General features: G+C 47.3%; 3 protein-coding genes across 3 annotated transcripts; 1 reads left to right on the forward strand and 2 right to left on the reverse strand.

Moving 5' to 3' along the window:
- Positions 1–3,648: 3,648 nt before the first annotated feature.
- On the reverse strand, positions 3,649–14,409 carry LOC113214098 (KAT8 regulatory NSL complex subunit 3). Its single transcript, XM_052267653.1, has 18 exons — positions 14,219–14,409; positions 13,864–14,106; positions 12,531–12,781; positions 12,327–12,454; positions 12,080–12,241; positions 11,738–11,999; positions 11,497–11,649; positions 11,272–11,404; positions 11,033–11,181; positions 10,771–10,919; positions 10,514–10,661; positions 10,177–10,423; positions 9,802–9,894; positions 9,025–9,155; positions 8,749–8,947; positions 8,329–8,664; positions 4,987–5,642; positions 3,649–3,660 (listed from the first exon to the last, which is right to left on the reverse strand). The coding sequence occupies exons 2-18, from the start codon at positions 13,955–13,957 to the stop codon at positions 3,649–3,651; spliced, it is 3,303 nt and encodes a 1,100-aa protein (XP_052123613.1). The 5' UTR covers positions 13,958–14,106; positions 14,219–14,409.
- A 77-nt stretch (positions 14,410–14,486) lies between these two features.
- LOC113214101 (EEF1A lysine methyltransferase 2) lies at positions 14,487–16,030 on the forward strand. The gene is made up of 6 exons (XM_026433369.2): positions 14,487–14,655; positions 14,752–14,850; positions 14,944–15,028; positions 15,160–15,264; positions 15,350–15,575; positions 15,656–16,030. The coding sequence occupies exons 1-6, from the start codon at positions 14,597–14,599 to the stop codon at positions 15,754–15,756; spliced, it is 675 nt and encodes a 224-aa protein (XP_026289154.1). The 5' UTR covers positions 14,487–14,596; the 3' UTR covers positions 15,757–16,030.
- Positions 15,781–20,857, reverse strand: LOC113214102 (uncharacterized). Its single transcript, XM_052267623.1, has 3 exons — positions 20,575–20,857; positions 18,130–18,282; positions 15,781–16,923 (listed from the first exon to the last, which is right to left on the reverse strand). Exons 1-3 carry the CDS (start codon positions 20,693–20,695, stop codon positions 16,691–16,693), a joined length of 507 nt encoding a protein of 168 aa, XP_052123583.1. The 5' UTR covers positions 20,696–20,857; the 3' UTR covers positions 15,781–16,690.
- Between the last annotated feature and the right edge of the window lie 3,474 nt (positions 20,858–24,331).

Genomic DNA, 24,331 nt, shown 5'->3' on the forward strand with positions numbered 1-24,331 from the left:
CAGCAGCAGGTCCTTCCCCTTGCCGTGTCTCGGCGGGCAGCTGGCCTGGCCGTCCCCGGCGGTACAGCCTCCCCTCACCCCCACCTCCTCTCTCCTTTTCTTAAACTTGCCGTCGCGTAATAAACGAATCCGATGATAGAGATAGCATCACAACTAACAAACAAGGGCATTATTGCTTGATGTCCCCAGACGGCCAATTTATTTGCGCTTACCTCGGATGCTATTAAGCGATGCGTTTGCTTTAACAAAAACTGTTGCAGATTTTACCGCAAGTAAAGCCCTCTGCAGAATCCCTAATGAGTTGGCGACTGAAAAACGAATAGAAATAAAATGTGATGAAATTTAGAGATTTGAAGGCTGGAAAAAACAGGAAAAAGTTACCTGTTTGGCAGTTTATCCGAAAAACTTGAACTTTTCGGAAAATTTACATCTTTAATGAAATATGCTGCCAAAGAAAATGTAAAAAAAATTTCAAGAGTGTGTAACTTTAAAAAAAAATATTGTAAAATTATCTTTTTTTTAGGAAACGAGATGATTAGTCTTTCCCTTCCTAAGTGAACTGAATAAGATCTCCGCTGCTAGTGTTCCACTGCCCCACGCACTCGATACGGCCTTGGAGCAGGTGACTCCGCGGACGCTAGCATCGCGACGGGGCGAGTCATTCCCTCCAGCGTCATTCCAGAGGAAGAGGGGGGAAGAGGGGGGGAGAGGGAGCGGCGTGCGTTCTACGATGCCATAGTAGTTGCGTACGGCTTAGTGAGTGACACATTGGCTTTCTGCGGCGTGCAGCTGTTGCGGGGTGCGAGGGGGAAGCGGGTGGGGGGTGAGGGAGGGGGGGTTTCTTAATCGTCACCGACAGCATTGGCGGACAAGGGACCAGGTCTTAGTCTTAACTAATCTTCCAGAGGTCATGGTTAAACCCCCTCCTCCCCTCCTCCCCCTTTGCAAACACATACATCTACGACGCGATCTCGATTGAGGCATGGCCACCCGCGCTTACGCACACAAACACAAAGACGCATGCTTACGAGACGCAAAAAAACATGCAGAATAAAGCAGATAAGTGATTACAGATTGATAAGAACTCTATATTATGACTCCGTTTCATATGCACCAAAACAAACGGCGCAAGACATGCGCATCCCAAGGAAAACGTTTTTCTCACGGACACCTCACTTTTGTGACCTCGTAAGTCATAAAGAGGTCACATTGTGAGGTCTTTGTGGGAACCGCATTTTCCGTGGGATGAAGCGAAATTCACTCATCGCAACGCCTTTTTTTTTTTTTTTTTTTTGTAATTTTTCTGTAAGGTAGATTTGGGATGCTACTAAGAGAATGTGTTTATGCCAAGAAAGGGCTTTCCCGGGTGTCCGACGTCCGACTGAAACTATGGACTGAATTTTTTCTCGCAGGTTTTGCATCAATGAGAAATCCTGGTCTCTCCATTATGTGTTGGCGAGAACTTCCCTCCTCTGGTGTGGGTCCAGCCGGTCGAGCCGACGGACCAAGCCAAAGCGGTCCGGGCGGGCCCGCGGGGCGCGGGGCCCGGGTCTCCTGCACGCGGACGGAACAGTCCGATAGCGCTATAAAGGAACCAGACGGCGGGCACCCCGTGCCCCGGGTCAACGGTGGGCTGGGTCGGGGTCAGGAAGTACAACAACGTCATCCGGGGGGTATACCGTTTATTTCCGTTTTTCGCCGTTTTCAGATTTGAGGGGGGGGGGCATTGCCTACGTACTGACGCATATGTTGCCTACTTTCTGGCGTTGCTACCCGAGGCTGCCGGGAGAGAGGAGAGGGGCAGGGGGGGGGGCGACCGCCCCCTTACAACAGCCCAACCCAATGCCCAATACGGCGTAGTTTGGGCACGACATTTACGTTTCCGATTGAAAACCCTTGACCCCCCCCCTGCCCCCCCCCCCCCACACACACACACTATCCTGCCTCGCACGTTGAGAGTCACGTGCATCGCATTAGTTGATCGGGTCACGATCGGCAAGGGACAGGTCATCGCGTGGGGCTCGTTAACACGACGACCGGCCACCGTCTTGCTTTTAGTGGAGCGCGAGTAAAGTCCCCCAACAGCAGGCGCGATCGCGGTGCCTATCTGAGGCACTGTACACGGGAACCATTAACGGTGGCAAACGGGATGCAGAGAAGTTCGGCAAAAAACGGGATGCGGGTCAAAGAGAGGAATCAGCCGGCGCAGTGGAAGAGTCGCGGGGCGCGTCATGATGTTGTTGGGCAACACAAGCAGCCCGATCGAGACCGGCGAGTGCGCGAGTCCTCGCGGGTATGCGCGAACCGCGATCAGCGTGTCCCCAGGGGCTCGCGAGTGCGCGCTTACCCGCGACCACATGGAGATTTTAATTTTCCGGAAAACTTCCGGAAAACATGGATGTTGTTTTCACCATTTTCAGTCTACACAACACCCTTCTTTTGATACAATGTCTTTAGTTTGCAGCCCACATACCCCACAAAATTGAATTTTAGGAATTTCTTTCCGTTTTCTCCCACAGACATATTCTAGTCAGTTTCTATTCAAATTCCAATCAGTCCAATAAATTTCCAATCAATCTCCAATCACTTGACTTTAGTCAGTGTAAACCTACACTGAAAAACATCGTCGTAAATTTACAAAAATTTTGTAAACTCGAATTATAATTTAAGTTGTAAATTTACGACAGCACATTTTTTACTCGCCAAGGGATTTGAAGTCGATACATACTGCATGTAGTTTTACGATTACAAATTGTGATTTTACAACTTGCGTCAAGGAAAATTTTTCTGTAGGCCTGCCTCCTTTTTTCACAGAGTACTAGAGGAGTGAGCAGGTACCCCTCGGTGGCAGCAGTCGGTGTCGCGGTGACTCGCGGGTGCGCGAGTGCGAGAGTCCTCGTCCTCGCGAGTAAAGAGCACACTCGACGCGCACCGCGATCGATCAGCGTGTCCCCAAAGGGGCTGGCGGCGGGTGCGCGCTTACCGCGACCACAAGACGAAGACGCCCGCGGGCGTCATGGGACGCAGCGGCGGCGGTCGGCGTCGCGGGGTCCTCTCCGGTGCGCGCGTACTCGCGACCACAACATCCGCGGGCACGCGAACCGACACGGCTCGCCCCCACTCCCGCGACAGTGTGACGCGAACCCGCGCGGACATGTGCACCGGTCGCTATGAGAGGGGTACTCGCTCGCGGAGTGCGTTGCTTGTTCGCGCCCCGTTTCATCGACAAGAGGAGAATAAACTCGGCTTTCGATATCGGATGTTTTTGAGAGGATAATGCTATGGGAAAGGAAAAGAAATTAAAAAAAGATACAAAGGTCCTTTTTTTTTTACTTTTTATTTTTCCGTGCATATTGACGAGGGCAACTGAAGCGTATAGAAACTTATGTTAATATGCAGGAATACAACAAGATAAAAAGACGAAAACATAACGTGCTTTTACCCGAGGCTCAGCCTTTGAGAAATAGCACTAGGATATAAAATAAAATAAAGGCACTCAGTTTTTACTATAAAAGAAGAGTGTGCCATTTAGAAGGATAGAACATAGACTGTAAGAAAAAATACATTAAATAAAACCTGATGCTTTGGCAATGTATCACAATTGAGGAACACATGCGGTCAACACACGCTGTAAAGTAAATAATATCATTAAATTATTTTCTTAAACATAAAAGAGAACTTATTATGACAGATTAAGCAAAGATCGAAAACAGGAAGTTTTGCATGGGTAAGCTTAAACAAAAGAGGAGCTTGAAAACAAAATCGATAGAGAAAAGAAAGCATAGGACTCCAGTTAATGTGTTTAAATTGAACTAAGTACCGTAGGTCAGGGCTACGATACAACAGTATTATGCGGGTTTGCATACTCGCGCCAATCGTAGGGCGCCACGGCTCCTCTGTGTCCTAGCCCTGACACACAGGAAATATGCTGAAGACGACTCAACTTTAAAACAATCAGGTATTGTCTAGGGTTCTTTGATGATAATGAGATCAATGAACATTTTGCTATGACAATTTACATGACTCTGTGTTTCAGCAGGAAACATCTGTCTATCAGGTGGCTGGACTCACGCTGCGCACTTTCGCAGTTAAAGTGTACCGCATGCACGGGTACGGGCGGGTTTGGCTATCCTCGCTGCCTGCGGCTCCATACGGCCCCGTGCGAGCAGGCAACCCGCCCGCACGCGTGCATGCGAGACAGTACAACTACGAAAGTGCGCGGCGTGAGTCAGTCAGCCACCTGGTTTCATCTCAACCATAGGGTATTTCTTTGAACCCGCTCCAGTGTGAAGAGTTTGCTTACTCCCCTGGGCCGTAAGGGGTGATGGGCCCCGTATGCAATACCGCAACACTAAAAGAAACACCCGGGAAACAGATACAGGAACAAATGTCTCTGATGCACGATTCTACTAAAAGAATTCCCCATCGAGAAATTCACGCAGGCAAAACTTTGTGCCAAGCCACGCCTTGCAAAACGCAAGACTCGGAACCAATATAAAAATCGATCCACAAGAGAACTATGGTATCACAGAAACAAACATCCGTCTAGGAGGCAGTGTCGTTCTTGGGAGGCCGCCCACGTCCCCGGTTCTTCGGCGCGATGAAGAAGCGGGGGCCCTGCGCCGCCTGGGGCGCACCGGGGGCGCGCGGCTGGAAGGGGGGGTCGAGCGCGGGGTGGCGCACCAGGCTGGTGGTGACCTGGACGGCGGCGGGGGCGGCGTGGCCGTTGGCGGGCTCCGAGGCCGCGGGCAGGGGCGGCCGCACCTTGGCGCCGTGCGGGAAGGCCCGGCCGTGGATGGTCTTGACCAGGGTGGCCTTGCCCGTGGGCAGGTGAGCGGCCGCCGAGGTCGCCGCCGTCTTGGGGGGCCGGCCCACGGGCCGCGGCTGCTGCGGGGCGCTGGCGGCGGCGGCCAGGACGGCGCGCGCGATGGGCCGGGCGGCGGCCGCGGCCTGCGCGGCCCGCAGCGCGTTGGGCGGCCGACCCACGGGCCTGGCGCCGGGGGCGTGGCGCGCCTCGTAGCGGGCCACCTGCGAGGGCGCCGGCCGGATGGGCGCCCGCACGCGCACCGTGGCGCCGGGCGCGCGGGCCAGCGCGGCCACGGGCACGGCCACGGGCCGCTTGAGGATGCCCAGCATCTTGAGCGGCTGCTGCGGCTGCGGCTGGGCGCCGCTCGGGGCGCCGCCGGCCGCGGTCGTGGTGGTGACGGCCAGGCCCCCGGAGGGCGCCAGCACGGTCGCCGTCGGCGGGCTCAGGACGCGCACCGCCGAGGTGCTCGCCAGCAGCAGCTCCATCTGCTGCTGGCCGTCCGCGCCGCGCGGCTGCTGCGGCACGACCCGGCTCAGCACCAGCTTGACCGGGGACGCCACCGTCGAGGTGGTCGTCGAGAGGGCCGCGGTCGTGTCCGCGGCCGTGGCCGTGGCCGCCAGCCTCGCCGTCGCCGTCCGCACCGCGCGCACGGCCTGCACAGCCTGCTCGCCCGTCACCAGGGTGTCGCAGTCCGTCTCGAACAGCACGGGGAGGTTCATGATGGTCTCGGGCGTGAGCTGGTGGCTCAGCACGGCGCTGCCCTCCGACAGCCCGCCGGCCTTGGCGGCCGTGGTGGCCTCGCCGCCGCCGCCGCCGCCACCACCACCAACCGCGTCTGGAACAGGAGCAAAGGGCTTGGTGCGTGGTACTCGTCATCGTCAAGTAGTCTGGAAAGTGACACGAGCGAACAGGAAAGAGGAGACTAGCTGGTCTAATGGAGGTCTTGGGTCCGGCGGCCACTGCGTTTAAGCGCACGCAGACAAGTGCAAAATAAAATGTCATTTTGTTGTTTTCGGACAAGGAAGACTTCGTGATGACAACAAAATATTGGCCGAAGGTTCAGAAAGTAATGACACCAACTTGCACAAGGGGCGAAATTCCCGATGAATGCACCAATGCAAAAAGCAAGGCATTTAGGGTCCCAGTGACAAGGGAGGGAGAAGGTTGGAACAATAAAACAGGGGTAATTTTAAGGTGTCGTCAGAATAATGTCTAACCTTTTCAGACACCCAAAAACTATTAGTTATTTGAGTTGATACACAAAAGGGTTAGTTCTACCAAACTTCTACAACAGCACTACCCAATTGGAAGAATTAAAAAACTAAGAAACTAAGAAAACATCACCAAAACCACTATAAGTGTTACATAGTGCGTAAAAACAATATACTGTACATTAAGTTAAAATAAAGAAAACAAATACTTACTGTTAATAATCAATGAGCCAATGCAAAAGTTATACTGTAAATATTGCTTGTGCATGAATCATGTATCATACAAAAAGTGGTTGAGGCTAGAATGTACCTTAATGTTGAGGAATCATTTGATAATGAGCTATCCATTTACAATGATGAACAACAGACACATCTGACTCCACAGCATTGTTGATGTTAGAGATCTACAGATAAAATATGGTCATGGACTTTTCTTCATTGGGGTTCACTTAATTAGAAATGGTATAAAAGGTGCAACATCATAACATAAAAATGTCTCATGCAACATAGACACATTGTCAGAAGATATGTAAGGACTTCACTTTCTGAACGTACTGTTTTTGCTATGGCCAAAATAAAATAAGCAGGAAGCACATTCACACTCCAATTGTGGCATGAAAATCTACCTGCATTCTCCACAACACAATCCATAATATACGAGCATCAGAAAAAAGAAAAAACACAAAGAAAGAAGACAGATTAACTATCTGGTACAATTTTATTTTTTAATAACAGAAAATTTACAGTTCAAAATTCATTTATTTTTACAGAAAGAAATATATTTCATACATGACTATAAAAATAGGTACGAGATGTAAGTATTGTAGCTCTGAAGTACTAGAATTACTTTGTATCACATTAACTTTGAAGTAACTACAAAGGCGTTGTAGTTTAACACAATGATTCAGCTTGACCTACTGATTTGAATAGCTTTATCATTAAAAGGTACTTTCTAGAAACCTAACAGGAGCAGTTCTTCAAGAATACATAACTACTGTATCTAGGCTAAAATCTCCTTTTTAAATCAATGATCCAGAAAAAAAAATACACAAACTTTTTAGAGAGAAAACTTTTAAGATGGTGCTTCAGAAATAAACATCTCAACTTCTCCCTACAGTATTACAAGTTATAATGGAAATAATTTGGTACTAACTAGATACCAAAATTGATTGCATACATTCATCATTAAAGACAAAAACGAGTGCAAAGCAGTTCTGCAGGTTTACCCATAGACTCACTCTGAGAGAGTGCAACTCCCATGCAGAGAGAAGGAGATTTCTGCAGCAACATTCATAAAACATCATACTGTACTTCAACAAGCAACAGCTGCAAGCTATTGTATATAGAATAATTACTTTTTTAAATGTATTTATTGCAGCTTTAACACATTGCTCCCCGCATGGCCACTCCGAGTAACAGGGGCGAGGGTCCCCCAGTGGAACTCAAGGTTCTAAAAGTAAATCAGCAGCTCAAGGAAAATACGCCAGGCATGGAACTTTAACAGAAAGCTATGATGAAAAATATGGATTCACTAGAATTGCAAAGGTATTGGTGAGGCAATTATGACACTGATGGAATTCCCCCTAATATGAAATGAACTGTATAGAATAGATTATATGTAGTTCCCAGTTATTGCATGCTTTTCTCTGTTATTATATGCTCTCTCTCCCCCCCAACTCTTTAAGTTTTAAATAAAAGCAAGTGTCATTATTATAGAACATGTCCAAAACTAAGAGTAAAACCAATGAAAAATATCTTTGAAATGAAAGGATGACCCGGAAAATAATGGCAGTCTGTCATTCAGTTATTTAAGGACATACCAATACAAGTTTTTCTTCACAGTTATTAAATGAATGTAATTTACTACTCGCTGTAGTTACAACAAGTATTTCATATATATTTCACATGAAATTTTTGAGCAACCCCAAAAGCAACAAGGTATGAAGGAACAAGATGAAATTCTCAACTTAACAGTGGTGAAGGCCTTGGATGAAGGGTAATAGAATAAAACCACTACGGGATCATAATAATACCAATAAAAAGGAAAAGAAGCTTTCTTTTGCTAACTTGGCATGCAATAACAACAAATCCCATCAAAAATCATGTACTTAGGAGGTTTTGAATAATTAAAAAACAAATACAATGAAAATCAATTCATTGAAAACATGGAAAGTAATTGGAAACAACTTTGGAAAATGTTAAAGTTTTCAATAACATAATGCAAAAGGGTCATGCGCCAAACAAAAAGGAAACACTAATTGCATTTACGCTTGTTACTTTTTATAACTAAAAATCTTGCCTGCCCCTTACCTCTGACCACTCCCTGTGCTTGAGCTTGAGATACTTTCAATTGCTGTTGCTGAGTATGAAGGAGCTGAGGTCGGATAGATGGAAGGCTTTGAAACTGCTTTATCTGTTGCTGAGGTTGCATTTGAGTGTTCATGACAGGGGCATAAATAATGCCTGACGTGGTACTTGTGGTGGTAGCACTGTCACTAGCCGCAGTAGTGATCATACTTGAAGTAACAGGGGTAGCAACAAGTCTTGTGGTATTCCCACTAGTTTGAAGCAATGTTGTTAATTGCGACATACCAGCCTGTGAAACGGATCTATTTGCCACCAGTTTGGCGGGCTGTACTTGTAGCACTAAAAACACACACAAAACAAAATGCAGTGGTAAACCAGTGTCCTAGCTTTTCAGACTGCAGACTTCAGCTTCAACACACATACCTGTTGGGGAGGAACTAACAGATTGGGCAACAGGAGATTCAACAGAGTTTGCTTTTTCTTGTTTAGCTTTTGCTGTCACTTTCTTTGCAGTGGACAAAGCATCTGCAAGAGCTGAGGCAGGTCCTAATCTGATTGGACCAATATTTCCTAGACTTGCAATGTTGCCAAGACTCAGGGTAAAAGTGTTTGAAGTGGTTGTCTGCAAGCAGAAGCGAGTTGTAAGGACCATCTAGTTTTGATACCACTTTAATTTGTGTGTATGTGTGCCATGCCCACCTGGGAGAGGCCTGCCGTCACATTGCGTCCGGAAGCTAGATTGGGTTGCCATTTACTATCACTGGCTGGCGTAAAATTAACAGAACTTATTACCATTTTAGGCTGTGATGTCAATGATCCTTTTCTTCGTCCTGTAAAATAAAATTTTAAAAATTAAAAAAATATAATTAGCCAGTTGGGGAAAGGTGGTCAGAGGAATATGCAGGTATTGAAAAGTTCAATGGGCGACTTGCCCAGAGTGGCGGAGCATAGCTGGGAGGAACCAAAACAAAGCAGATGGCGTGCAAGTTTCTCTGTTCTCCTGACATACAGCAAGTATTTGATCAAGTAAACATTCAAAACACATGTTTTCATACTTGCCAAGTCAATTTCAATCATTAATTCCGTTATATTTTGTCTCCTCATACTTTGTTTTGGTTTGCCTAACCACCAGTGCTGCTTCTTTGTGCTGCACTCCGCCACTCTGGGCAAGTTATTCATTACAAATTCGTTGTAAAAGAATAAAGATTAATGAGAAGCAAAACTTTTAAAAATATATAAGCTTGCACAGAAATTTTACTGATAATATGAAAAAAAGATACACAGCTAACCAAATCTTACATCACAACTTAGATTTTAGAAAAGGTGGAGATTTGGAGATATTACCCTGAATACGCAGATGAAGGTTAAAAAAAAAAAAAAAAAAAAAAAGCATGCTTCACAACACACTAGGTACTTCTCAAAAGAAAAAAACAGATTTGACACTTTCTTAAATTTAAATATGAAGCAGGGCCATACCTTGGTCAGAATATGAAACAAGGGTTGGCATAGTTGGAAGAGAGGGCTTTGCAGGAGCAGAACTACTAGGCCCACACATACTGAAAGGCATGCCTGCAAAAATGTTGAAAGAATTCATAATGTTCCAAGAAATTCAACAGTGCCTTACACACTAGGTGCAACCAAATCAAAAGAGATCTCTACAAAAAATATTGCAGTGAAGAAAATTCAACCCAAACACCTGCTCAAAACTGACTACGTTCTACATACACACAACAACAACAACAACAACAACAACAAATGCATGCATATCCAGGGGAGAAAATAAAAAATTGTACACAACTGATAGATAAAACAAAGGCAAAATAAATAGGGTTCAAGAAGGTAAATGGTTACCTGGTTTAGCCCGTTTTGTAGCTGGAGATGCTGGTTGGCTGTCCAGCGAACTGCCAACAGATGCCTTCCTTTTGCGTTCACCCTTACCACTGCCTGGCGGACGGCCAGGCCCAGGTCTAGTTGGTACAGGAGTAGGTAAAATGTTTGTGTTTGTACTTTCACTCAGAGCATTATTATTGGCAAAGTACTGAGCTTGTCTGGAGCTGGCTTGGGCCAATATTGGTCCTAAGAAATCACTTACTTCATCCTGCAACAACAGTATTTCAAACTAAAAAATTACAGTTTCTATGACCCACAATTGAAGAGTTAGTGTTGCCAAGTTTCACATGAAACTTACAAGAATACAACGATCAACCATATTTTGAGTAATGCCCTCCATTCTCTTCTTTGTTTTTGTCATCCGTAGTTGATCATCTGCAGACCCAACAACTACTAGGCCAGTGTCAACCGCCATACGGGTTCGCAGGTCCTCAAGCCCTTCAACCCTGAAAATGCATTTGTACAACCATTGTAAATGCTGAATCTAAATGAGCCCAATCAAAACCAGTTCATGAGCTCAAATTATAACAAAAAAGCCAGGTGAAAGTCACTAACGTAGATGTAGCTGAGTTCTGGCCTATTACAAAAAGAGTAGGACAGCGCATTGAATAAATATTGTCATCCGGTTCTCCTCTTATTCCCTCCACTGTGCACAAAGGAAAGCCGAGGCATACCACAGCTGTTACAGAATCCATCATCGAAATCTGTAATAGTTAAAAAGATTTTTTACAATGAAACAATTGATTCAAAATATTGCAACAGTTCCAGTTGCAACACACAATCAAATCATAGACATCAGTTAGGTCTAATAAATTACCTGACACGCCAATGCTGCACCTGAGTTCCAACCAACAAGTATGATAGGCCGTCCTGGGCAGTCTGCTTTCAGTTCTGATATTTTGGTGCGAGTGGTTGTCAAGAGTTGATCCAAACAACTAGATAGTGTACTTTTACCATTTATTTGCCCTAAAAGACAAACAAAAAATTAGAAAAACAGGCAAAATGCTGTATCTATGTGGGGTAAATACATTTTTTATTAATGATTCAATCACACACCAGTATAGACTGTAACAACAGTGCCCAAAGCAGACAGATGTGTGGTCCAGTATGTGGAACGAGACGACTGTTTGTATGCTTTGCCAGGACCAGAGGGCACAATAACAATAATAGGGTTTGCCGGAAGTTTCCGCTGAAAATCAAACAAAAATTAATAGAACCAAATAGAACTATAAAAAAAATATACAAAAGCTGGTTTTGATCTTTCAAAGACAAATATATTACCAGCCTATGCCTTGAGAGGCCTGTCGTTGCTGGGTCCCAAATCCGCTTCAGGAGATGATTGATTCCTTCATTTGAAGATGGTCCTGTCCTACCCAGTGGGGTGGAAATTGCCATCATTTTATCAACTAAAGTAGGAACTTTATTCTTTAGGTTCTGCACAGGAAGAGGTATAAAACAATTAGAAAAAAAAAACTGTCATCTGCTTGAGTGTTACTCTAGGATTAACTAATATTGTACACACCTGTAATATATTTAGATAAGCACATAAATATCTTGAGCTGAGAGAATCTACAAGAGTCACATGAAGCCACTGGGTCAGTTTTAAATCCCACGAAATTGAGGCAAAAAGGGACCGAATCCTTCGAGATGATTTGTCAACAGCTATTCTTCTCAAAACAGGCTCATTCCAGTGACCAGTGTTAGCCATGTGAGATAGCTGGTCTGCATGGAGAATGCGAGCCATTTTGTTGAATAATCGATTTTGTATGGAACTCCATCCAAACCTGCATTCAAATATCATAATTTAAAATGAAATAACCATTAGGATTCATCTTTAATTTGAGAAAGAAGGAAAATAATGTACCTTGCTACTTTTTCTTCCCAATCTGCTTCTCCATCCTTGTCATCACCTAACCGGGTACTGGCTACAAACCGCTCACATTCATCCATACAGTATCTAGCTTTTACAGGATCATAAACTGGTTGTGGTTGGATTGGTGGTCTAACTACATTAACTTCTACCTCACTGCAAAATTTTGAAGAAATGAAACATCACTATCTTAAAGAGAAAAAAATAGAAAGGTAAATTGAAAAATGGTGCAACAACTCACTCTTGGGTTCTTCGAGGTGGGTGATATACAAAGAGGGATCTCACAGGTTTAGCCTTGACATTATCAGGACGCCAATTCCATGGATGAGCATATGGATGGTCCATCTCAACAAGAGTTACCTCCTGGTCCTAGAAAGAAGTTGTGGTTAGAATATTGAGGTCCAAAAGACAACCAAGTGAAGACAGTTACATTGTATACACTTACGTTGTGGCTTGTAAGTTGTTTTAGATAGCTACTACTACGATATGTAGCATGATCGTCAACCTGATCACTCATTGGACTAGTTAGGGTGGAAGAGGATGATGTGCTGGTACTACCAGAGGCATTAAAATGTACATTTTGAGAAGTGGGTCCCGAAGATATTGTGATGCTTGCTGGTCCTGCAGCCAGCAGCATCTTCATGAGGCTGTCTTTGCCTTTCATATTGGACATCTCGTGAACAAGGGTATTAAGAACTGAAATCGAGAAAAGAAACAGCATTACAAAAAGAAACAAAAGATAGCGAGAAAAATTACAAATTACTTTACAAAAAGTGACAAGTATAGCCATGAGTAAAATGGATGTCTCAAATAATGAAATCCTAAAGGCAACATTTTAAAAAATTGCATGCACAATATAAGTGGGTTGTATGATTAAAAAGTGCGTATCTAGAACAATCTTCTGCTTTGCCAAACTAGAAATTTCAGAAATAAACTGTGCATATTTCTTTGACTTTCCAAAAGCGTTAGAGACTTGGGTCAGATGATTAACTTGAACTTGCAGTTTTGTTCCTTCACATTCATGACAATATGTTAAGCTTTATCCATACAGCACATGCTTCCTAAATATCGAGTTGTTGAAGAAGAAAAATATTCCAGGAATGTGATTTAGTGAGACCATTATCGTAATATACAAGACCCTGCACAGTGTCCACTGACAATGAGCAAGGTTGAACGCTTACTTGAGCTTGACATAACAGTGAGCAATAAGCCAAAAAAGCAAGCGGAGGGTGCTGTTGACATAGCCTAGATAACTTTAAATTAAACATCTAGATATCTATAAAACCATCTAAAGGTAACCTGTCTACATGTGGCCATCAATAAAATATAGACATTTCTGCATATGGCCATTTAGAGAACTTGATAATAATTTTGAGCATAGTAACTATAATACTTTCAAAGATAAACAGAAAAATTATACAATTTTAAAAATCGCTGTGGTCCAAGGTGTAAAATTTTGGTTGTGATACAAAGAGATTTTTTAAAAATACAATGCAACAAAGCTTGCCAAGTGCCTCAATCAAAGATGAATAAGTTGATCACCTCAAATTAACTTTAGATGCTCTATATGAAAAGCAAAATTAATTACTTTCATGCGAGGTGACAGACTGATAATGGACAAATCTTTTGACAGCTATTTAAGCTCGTATAAAGAAAAAAAAATCAATTTTTGTAAGAAAAATGAAAAAGAAAACATATTGCAGACAGTACGTTACAAGCAGTGCAACTGAGTGACATATAAATATTCTAAGCTTCTACAGAGGCGCATGGAACCGTACCTGAACAAATACGGTTGGCCACAGCCCCGTCTGTAACGACTCCATTGTCCAGCGTTAGCGTCTCAATCTGAGGTCCGCTAATATTTTCAGACATATTCAGAGTGAGGTCTACCACCCCCTGTAGAGGGCCCGGGCCAGCGCCCAAGGCCGGGCCCCAGCAAGGTTTTGTGTGTAAATGTGAAAAATATCCAGTCCAACACTCAGATTGAGGCAGAAACTGGCTCGAGGCACCACAACGAGAACCTTGACAGCAGACACAAGGGTGGACACTCGATGTCACCAGAGCAGCAGTAGGTATGTAACAAGACCACCATAAAAACCAGTCAAAACAAACCTAACCTATACGTTTACTTACTTCCAGGCGCACTACTCTCGACAGGAGAGTGAGTGGAAACGCAAAACAAACGAGTTCGTCGAAAGCTTTTGCCGGCGAGTAAACGCTGCCATGCTGATCAGCACATATCTCATTTAACTTTGTGAAAAAACATAAAACAGAGGTGAGTTGCGAAACACGAAAGAAAATTTATGACGCCAAGCGTCGTTTCTCCGCCGTCAGCAGCGATCCTAGCGATTGAAATGTAGACTATATTTCGTCTGCTGAAGTTGGTCTGCAAATAGTGGTGGGTCTCACTATACGCGTGCCTGTCCCCGGCCTGCTGTCTGCTTTTTCGTGTATCAACATCAACACGCTGTTTATAAGAAATTTTTATTGTTTAAACCCTGATTTTTAATCATGGCCAGCAATGAAGAACCCTCTGAGTTGCCAACGTCGGAGCTTGGGACTAAAGAATTGTGATTACCATTAATTCTTGTTAGATCTTATCCAAGATTCCATGCACCTTGTGCAGCTTTGGTTATGTTTAACAACTCCGTTGCTCTCGTTTCCAGCTGGGATTCTTCGTATGAATTGGAATTAAACAATTTCGATGATCACGGTGATGTTGGAGAGATTTGGTTCGGAGAAGACAGCGCCACTCGCATCGTTAGGCAAGTTGTGTGATGCTTCTGCCTCACTGCTCATTTGCTTTGAATTGCATTGAAGCATTGTCGATTTGCCACTTCTTCCCTCCTTTTCTCCAGGTGGATGTCCTCGAATGACATCATATCCAGTACTGACAGCATTGTTGATCTAGGATGTGGCAACGGAATGCTGCTGATTGAGCTAGTAGGTGTTTGTTGTGGCGCAAGCTAATGATTATTTCATAAGCGTGTAGCAGTAACAACAGGTGTCAGTAAATTCAATGTTTTTAAATAAATGTTTTTACTTCTGTTTTTTTTTTAAATATTATTATTCAGGCAGAAGAGGGATTTGAAAATCTTCTAGGGGTTGACTACTCCGAGGCTGCTGTGAAATTGGCTAAGAAAGTAGCAACAGCACAAAATTTAGACATCAAGTTTGAGGTAGAATTTCGGTTTTAACTTCTAATTGTGGATCGAACTAAATTGATATTTTAATGTTAGTCTGCGTAATGTTTTTGATTTTCAGACGTGTGATATTCTGGATGATGCAGCTAAACCTCTCAATGGAAGACAGTTTAAAGTTGTTTTAGATAAAGGAACTTATGATGCCATTAGTCTCAGCCCTGAAAATGCTCCTGAAAAACGAAACATTTATATTGAAGCAGTCCACAATCTTTTGGAAGCACAGGGTTCCTTCATCTTAACTTCCTGTAACTGGACTCAAGTGGAACTTGAATTGCATTTTCAAAAGTGTGAGTAATTATTGTTTATTAGTCTTGTTTTCTTCTCAAACTATTTCAACTTTTCATCAGAGTTATTTTTCTGAAAACAGATTTTAAGTTGTTCCGTGTCCTTCCAACTCCAAAGTTCCAGTTTGGGGGTAAGACAGGTAGTACAGTAACATCTTTAGTCTTTAGGAAAAAAACGAGTTAATAATTTTATACTGAGGTAAACGTATTCTATTTTGTATTCACTTTATTAAAATTCTTTACGATAACATTGTACTTACTTTAAAACTCAACAATCTTGAATATTTACATACAAACAGAGAAATCAATGTAATAAAATTGATATTTTTTTATTGTTCTTATGATCTTTAATGGAACAAATAACTAAAGTGTGCTAAATTGTGTTTTATTGCTTCTTAAACTACAAAACAAAAGAGAGAGAAACAGTTTGAAATAAAATTCTTACTTGCAAGCACCAATGTAATGTGTTATTTTTGAAGCAGGAAATTCAGGAATTGTTATGATCACAAGCTTAGTTTCTAAAATCACTTTTCTGGAGGGTATAAAAACACAGCTGGCTTTACTTTGGCATTAAATTCCTTGCTAGGGAAGGTGCCTAGAATACCTGCTAATGTATCTACCTATTTTTTCAGCATTTCTTCTGACTTCTTCGAACTGTCTGAAATTTTGGGTTTGATTACTCATCATCATAGAAGAAAGGTGCTTATGAGGCAAGACCTATATAGAAACAAAAACAAAAAAAGCTTTCGACTTAACAGTTTCCAATTTACATCGCCATTTGAGAAGGAATAGGCAGGGTTCTGATTACGCATAACAGCATTACTATTTATCGTACTACGAGGTTTCAGGTAAATTAACTTTGAGCATAGAAAAGAAAGAAAGCAACGTCCAGGCTACCCACTTGGACGCCGTTTTGTTCGAAAATAATTGAGAACGGGAGGAGAAAGGGAGGGAGCTGTCAAGCTGCCGGAGTTGTGCCCATGGCGAGTCCCGACGACTCGGCTTTCACGACTGTCGCCCGTAAAACAGGGTTTATACAATGGCTTTTCAGGGGGACTAAAACGACCAAAATTAAATAAAAATAATCCTATAGCTCAGGGATGGGAGGGATGTCTGTATCACGGGGCGGGGCGCGGCTGCGCCAGCGCGACGACCAGCAGGGCCGCGAGCAGCGCGAGGCACGGCACGCCCAACCCGCGGCACCCGCTGCACAGCGTCTCGCCGAGGTCCTGGAAGACGTCGAAGCCGTCTTTGCAGTTGCACGTCTTGGCGTTGTTGGTGGTGGTGTTGGCGACGGTGCACTCGGCGTTCTGGACGCAGTCCGAGTGCTCCTTGCAGCCCTTGCCCGGCGCTGAACAGGAAGAGAACGAAACTCTAAGTTAGGGGAAAACAGCCGCTTTCCATGTTAAACACGTTCCTTGCGGGGTGTCGTGGTCACGCTTTGTTTTGGTTTTACTAATCCTCATCCCCATGATCCACACCCGCAAGGAACGTATGAACACATCCTCCAAGTTTCAGAGAGAAAAAATGACCCCAACCGCTGAAAAAAATATAAAAGGTCATTTGAGCACGATCCTTTTACGACCGTTTCGATTCGCTCGTCGCTCGTCCAACTTGCCCCGACTGACCCTACATAGTTTGTGGGGCGCGGAGGGCGGACGGAACCATCGCGTGAAAAATTACGAGAGGAAAGGTAGAAGGGGGTGGGGAGGGGCGGCGCTTGGCGACCGCGGCGCTCAGGAGGTCGGGCGGGCGTCGGTCGGGCCGGGCGCCCGCCGGGTAGGCAATCTGCTCGTGTCGCGCCACCGCCGTGCGGCGGGAGGCCTACCCGGGGCTCTGCGGGCGCTCCGGCTCCGCCCGGGCCCGGGGAGCGGGGCAGGGCAAAAGGCTGCCTGTGCCAGGGCAGTATGGCTTCCAGGGCCTCCACCCCGACAGGAGATGCTCGAACCGAACATCGCCTCCCTCTCACTCCTACCCTGTCCTTTTCGGACACAAACCGGCCTATGGTCCGGAGATTCGGCTTCGGGATTTGCAGGTAATGGTAAATTAAGCTGCCCAAGTAAACCCCCCCCCCCACGTGACCCTCTGACCCCCGTTTACGCCCACCCCGCTGAAAACCTCTCAAAAAAATTGTGTTTAGAAACGTATACTTTTTGAGGCGACACTCGAAAAAAGGCAATCTCCATAAAACTATCCGCTGACTTTTTCTGTATAATCACAAACATTTGAATCTCAGTCCATTTGCTTGGATCACAAATTTTGGTGGGCTACTTCAACGATGAAAACTTTGATATCCAAGCTTTATGGGTAAGAACTTGCGTGTAATTTTTAGACAGTCCCCAAGACAGAGTCTCTACCGGAGGAGGGCAAAGCGCCCCGTTCCCCCTACTTGGCATCTCCTGCACAGGCACAGAGGGCGCTTGGTTTTTGTTCAGTCTCACTCCCTGTCTCGACCTTTTTGTTTCGCTCTAACACGCCCGTTCGGATGCAAAAACAGTAGTACGGAAACAGTGGACTATCGGCACTCAATTATAATGTTGGTAGCAGGCAGACGTACCGACGGGAACGACTGCGCACTTGGCGTTGATGGGCGGGGTGCCGTCCTTGCACAGGCAGTGCTTCTTGCCGTCCGCGGGCATCAGCTGGCACGACGTGCCCGTCCCCGCGCAGTCGGAGTTACTGCTGCACGGCCGACCCTTGGGCACCTTGGCTGTGAACCAATAACAGTTTCGTTTTTGGTCGCGGTGCTCCAATTTTCTTTTTTCTTTCTTTTAATTTTTTTGTGATTTAGATGTAAACTTTCTACGCGATTGTATAGTCATGCCATGCCGAGGGGTACGACGGGTGCGGCCGTGCTCATGTGCGCGAGTGGGATTAGTGGAGCCCCACCACCACCATGCCCATCACAACTGTGCATGCAGTTCTTTGACATTCACGCTCCCAATCCGTGTGCCTGCTTATACTCTTTGTGCTTACGCCGTAGACCCAAAAGTGAGTGAATGTCAAACGCACTTGTAGAGGTGTGTGCACGCCATTCGCACACGAGGCACAAGTGTGGAAAATTCACACCTTTATACTCGATCAAGGGTACAAATTATGGGCATCACACACCTACAAGTGTGTGACATTCACGCATTTGCGTTTCAGCGTACTGTCATACGCTGTTGGCGTTTTGTTGTCGTTGCAGTGTGTTATACTATAGTGATCCGGGTCGACGCGCTACTCATGACGAGGTTCGACACTGTGAAAAATATCGTCGTAAATTTACAAAAAAATTGTAAACTCGAATTATAATTTAAGTTTTATATTTAAGAGAGCACATTTTTTTACTCGCCAATGGATTTTAAGTCCACCCAGAAAAATCGTTTTTCGTTTCTGGTAAATTTTTCCTCGTTTCAAGTGCACGCTGACACAAGATCAAATTCAGGTCTACTCTCGAAACAAGCTGATATTTTCTTTAGAATAAGAGAAAAAAAAATCTTATCCCAAAGACAATATTGCCTTGTTTCAATGGTGAATTTCCTCTTGTGTCAGCGTGCACTTTGAATCAAGAAACGATTTTTCTGGGTGTCGCTACGTACTGAATGTATTTTTACGATTACAAATTCCCGCTATTTTTGACAGTGGAGGCAGCAGCACGTGCCACAAGACATTCACCGCCGGGGCGAGACTGTTACGCGTGAAGTGGAGGAGGGGGGGGAGGGTCTTATCAGTCATGCAATGCCATTACCATGCCCTGCAGCACACACACACACACACACACACACACACATACGTGTCTCGTAAAAAGGAACAAAAACAAACATACGGGGTGGAAATGGAGAAATGGACGAGTGGGTCACCGGAGCGCGTGTGTACGCTCGAAGGACTCGGGTGCACGGCACAGTTTAGTTGGGGTGTACCCCGTTTGGTTTCAAAACAATATTTTCATTTTATTTTATTTTTAGCGACGAAAAATTGCGATTGGGGGGGGGGATTTGGCAGACGTGTGGGGGTTTTTGAGGCTCTGACGTATGACAATGATTCGATACTTTGTTTATTTTACTCTTTTGCTCCTAAAGGGAATGCCGCCAAGCTGCGCACCCTCGCCGCTTGAAGGAGGCCCGGGGCCCCCCCCTGGTATGTGTGGTGTGACTTTCTTTCACCCTGACGTGGAGGGGGGCGGCGGGGGGGGGGGGGGGGGGGGGGGGTTGGAAGGGTGTGGGGTGGGAGGATGGAAATCCTTTCGCAAAGGGAATCGGTTGTCAGCATGTCAGTCCTCCGTGTGTGTCCCGCGGGGCTCCGGCGCTCTCCCGGTCACGCCAACAAGGCTTGCCTCCGGCGTATGCCTCCGGCCTGCGGGTGCCACGAACAGAGGCATCAGTCCGCTTACGACTCTTGTCGGTTTATAAACATACCTATACGATCCCTACTCTACCGTTTTTGTATTTACTGCGTATTCACCGACCGACACTCGTTTATAGATCCGGCGAACTCTAGTGTAACATATATTTTACGTGGAAAGCTTGCATTTTTATAGTTTGTGATTATGACAGGTTTAGTTGCGGATTATTTTGTGAAGAAAACGTTACGGAAGTTTGTTTTTTTTTTTAATCTGAACGGATTATTTTATGGAGAAAACATTTCGGAAGTTGTTTTTTTTTTTTAAGTTAAAAATTGAGAAATTAATTTTTTTACGGCTTAAGAAAACTGTCTCTTATTTTGTGGTCTCTTCTCACCCGTGCCTCGTGCACCAGTGGGAGTTTAAAGCCAGGCAGGGGTCTCGGGGTGTGGACTGAGAAGAGGGAAAGTTGAAAATGAGGAGATTTGCGGCCACTCCCTCACCAAGATGCAACATGCACGAGGACAAAACAGAAATCCCCAGCGTGCAATGTACACAGAAATTATCATTTTCAGATATTAAAAACCGCCAGAAAATTCGAACAAAATCCGTGCAAGACATTTTCGTACAAAAGAGAAAAGAAAAAGTGGGGGAAATGACACAGAGGTGAGTTGTACTCACGTATGGGCTTGGCGTCCTTGTCCGGGGCGTTGGACTTGCCGAAGGCGGTGAGGGCCTCGGTGTGCAGCGCCAGGGTGGCCACGACCACGGCGGAGACGACGAGGACGGCCGTCCGGTGCATGGCGGGGAGGGGGCGGTGGCGGCCTCGGCGGCGGCCTCGGGGGCGGCGGGGGCCTTGGGGGTTGGTGGTGACTGGAGCGAGACCTGCGGCGGCCTCTGGCAGCGGCGCTGCGGCTGCTGAGAGCTGCTGCCAAGGGTCGCGTCCAGCCAAAGACTGGCGCTCCTCGCCTGCTGCACCACCCTGCCACCTCCGCGCGCCCCGCCCCGCACCGGCCACGTCTTGGCCAATGGGCGCTCCGGGGCCCCCCGCCGCCCGGGGAGGTGAGCGAGGTAGGGGCATAGCAACCCGGTCACGCCACCCGTCCACTACACCCCCAGCGCAGCTATTACTGTTGCTATTTATTATCATTTTCATTCCGTTTTTGATTCGGATGGGTTTTGACTCGACGATTTGCTCTCGGCTCACTCTTTCCCTCACCTCCCCCATTCCCCCCTCCCCTACTCTGCTCCCCGTTTCTCTTCCCTCCCGTCCAGATGTCCTGCTCCGCCGCTCAAGTCTCCCGTCGCGGTCGACGAAACGAAACGTAGTATCGCTGTGTTTGTAGCATCATCACTTCCGTAAAGCAGCACTAACACACGACTACGTCGTCTCTCTTATGCCTGTATTCAGACAAAAGCAGCGTGTTTCATGTGAGAGTATGGGGATGCGGATATAAGTAAAACGCCTCGCCCACCTGGCTACGGAGGTGATGAAGGGGCTTGGGTTGGGAAAGAGGGGGGTAGGGGGGTAGAGGGTGGGGGTGTAGGTAGGGGGTAGGGGGCGTGTGGGGGCGCGCCGCCTTGGAACAAGATAGAGCCGGTTTACTGGTTGCCCCTTTCACCCTTACCCTTGTTAGACCACAAGTCTCCTCGCTTCTCTCTCTCTCCCTCTCTCTCGTCCCCTCTCTCTGTCTCTGTCTCTCTCTCTCTCGAACCCACCCACGCGCAACCCCCCTCTCAACGCCAATATACCCGAAAGCAAGGGAGAAGGAAAGAAATAACCACCTTTTGCACAGAAGCCCAAGAGCGTGCAGGACGTTCCGAAACAGCCGCTAAAAATACACCAGCCATGCATCACTGCACCCAACACCACCGTCGCTCGCTCCCGCACTCACTGCATACACTCACAACTATATGGTACTTTATCGAACGATCCACGCAGAGGGCCCGCGAGACGGAGCGAGAGAGACAGGGAGAAGGGGGGGGGGAGGAGGGAGGGAGAGTGTGGGGATTCCATTAGTCGGTTTGCTAATTTTACCTCTAGGCCTGCATTGCTGCAGTCACCCACAGTCGCCCCTCTCCAACGTTCTCCTCTATCTAGCGCGGTCTCTGTCCTACAGTTCCCTCCATTTCTTTTTGTTAATACCATTTTTAGACCGTCCCCCCGACTGTATCTACCACGACGAGTCCCAGAAGGAGAAAACGTGCCCCCCCCCACTTTATTTCCTGTATCATTTCACTGTAGGCTGCAGTGAGCTGGTGAGCTCTACAAGCACTCTAAACCTGCGGTGAATTTTCAAATCCCTCTCCTTTAAAAAGATGTTATTGATCATGAATCGGACTTGAAAGCAGACGATACGATAGTTGTACAACGGAGCGGGCACGTTCTCAGGGGCTCTGCCCAGCTCTACCCCACTTGGCAGTCACCAGCTCCACCACGAAAACGACGCTGGCCAGGACGATCCCGTTGAGGAGCACGTAGAAAGCGGGGGCCATGTTCTGCAAGCTCAGCGGCAGTGCCCGCTTCAGGGCCGACAGGTGCCTCGCGGACAGCACGCGGTAGCCCTCGTCCAGATCGTCCTCCCAGTGGTCCAGTATCCCAGCTTCGTCAAGGCGAGAGTAGGCAAGGGCCATTCTCTCGCCCAACGGTGACCCTCGGGACCAAAAGGCGACGATCTTGAGAGTTTCCGATCCGATGGTGAACGAGTGTAGCTTTCTGTGCGGGGGTTTGGTCAGTGAATGCACGAGGCGTTGGACGAGCCGATCCTGCAACGTGATCACGGCGCAGTTCCGGTGCCGCGCCACGAGCCGCAGTGTCTTCTTATCCATTAGTGCACTGTGCTTGTTCCTGCGAAGACTTTCGGGAAAGGAATCCCAAATGTTGTCTCCCAGCCCAACAACATTCCACGTTAAGTAGACGGGCAGCCCGCTGGCCTCCAGGTCGCGCAGGCTGTTGATCTCCCCTCGCGGACGCTCCGTGGACAGCTCGCCCAGCAGCAGCCCCTGGTAGGCGGCCACCAGCACGACGCACACGAGCAGCCACACCCCGAGCAGCGGCCGCAGCGCGCGGCCCGCGGGCGGGGGCGTCCCCGGGGCCTGGCCCAGCAGGGGCGCCAGGGCCAGCAGCAGCGCCGCGCCGCGGTCCCGGCGCAGGGTGCAGGCCAGGGCGGCCGCGGTGCTCAGCGTGGCCAGCGCCGTGCCCAGCCACACCGCCGGCGAGAACTCCACCAGGACGGCGCCCAGGGGGTTGACCGCGGGGCCGAGGCCGGCGGGGACGTAGACGGTGACTGGATACATCTTCCTTTCCGTCATTATGCTCACGGTCCTGGAGTCGAATCGTCCCACAACGCCATCTTCTATGTATGCTACACTCAGGCGGCACTGTTCTCTCGCCCTCCCTACCTCGAAATTCATTGTTTCAAAACTGAAACTATTAGAATTGAAGCTGGCGTATGAAGATAAGTTTAAATTCCGCGGCAAGCTTCGATCGTTCCTCACAAAAATATCAAAAAGTCTGGAAAAAGGTGATTCTTCTCCATCTGTTGATAGCTTAAATACGATTACTGAGTTGTTCGCCGGCGGTGATTGCCACTCGCTGCAGAAAGGCTTAAAAAGTGCGAATATAGCGTCCGTTTGCTGCCAGCTCTGGCGCGACGTGGACCACTGGTCAACCTTTAAAAGTGTCGGAGCGTTTTTGCCACAATCCTGTTGAGCTACAGAGTACAGGGTGGTGCTGCCGTTCGGCGCGGTGACCGCCATCCCGACGGGCCGAGTGCACATCGGGATCGAGAAGTGCGGGATCTTTGGGATGGCCTCTTCCATGCCTGGCCCCACCGTCAGCCAGTAGAGTAAACGCGCGTACCCCGGGTGATCCTTCTGCAGCCACGAGGCCGGGTCCTTGGGATTGTCCGCCACAACCATCGCCACTATGTTGGTCTCCATCACATCGTCGTCAAACCGTTTTCGAAACACCGCCTCATCCTCCTCACCTTGCAGCACCACCCAAGTGGTCTCCGAGCCTAGGCCCCGGAGGAAAGCGCCGGTCCAGTTCACCTGGCCGATGATGATCAGGCTGGCCCTCTGGGAGCGAACGTAGGGTGACAGCAGGGCCAGGGCGCTCGTGGCCTCGGGGGCGTGGACGGGCAGGTCCGCGACGGCCAAGGCCGAGAGCACCCCCGGCGCCCCGGCGCACACCAGCACCAGCAGCGGCACCACGGCCAGGACGTCCATAGTGTCCGCTAGGTAGGAGGAGACTGTGCTAGTGTGCTCTAGGGCCGACTAGGGGAATGCGAAGCAGTCGGTAACACAATCGGCCAGTCAGTCAAGTCCGCTACGGTGGTCTTGGCCTTTCCGAGACACACAAGGAGCTTATGCGCGAGTGAAAGGAACGCGACAAATTATTTTATGGCGACATACAACTCGTGAGGTCGATTCTGGG

Source organism: Frankliniella occidentalis, unplaced genomic scaffold (genome assembly GCF_000697945.3).
Source record: "Frankliniella occidentalis isolate FOCC.00 unplaced genomic scaffold, Focc_3.1 Scaffold56, whole genome shotgun sequence".
NCBI classification, from domain to species: Eukaryota; Metazoa; Arthropoda; class Insecta; order Thysanoptera; family Thripidae; genus Frankliniella; species Frankliniella occidentalis.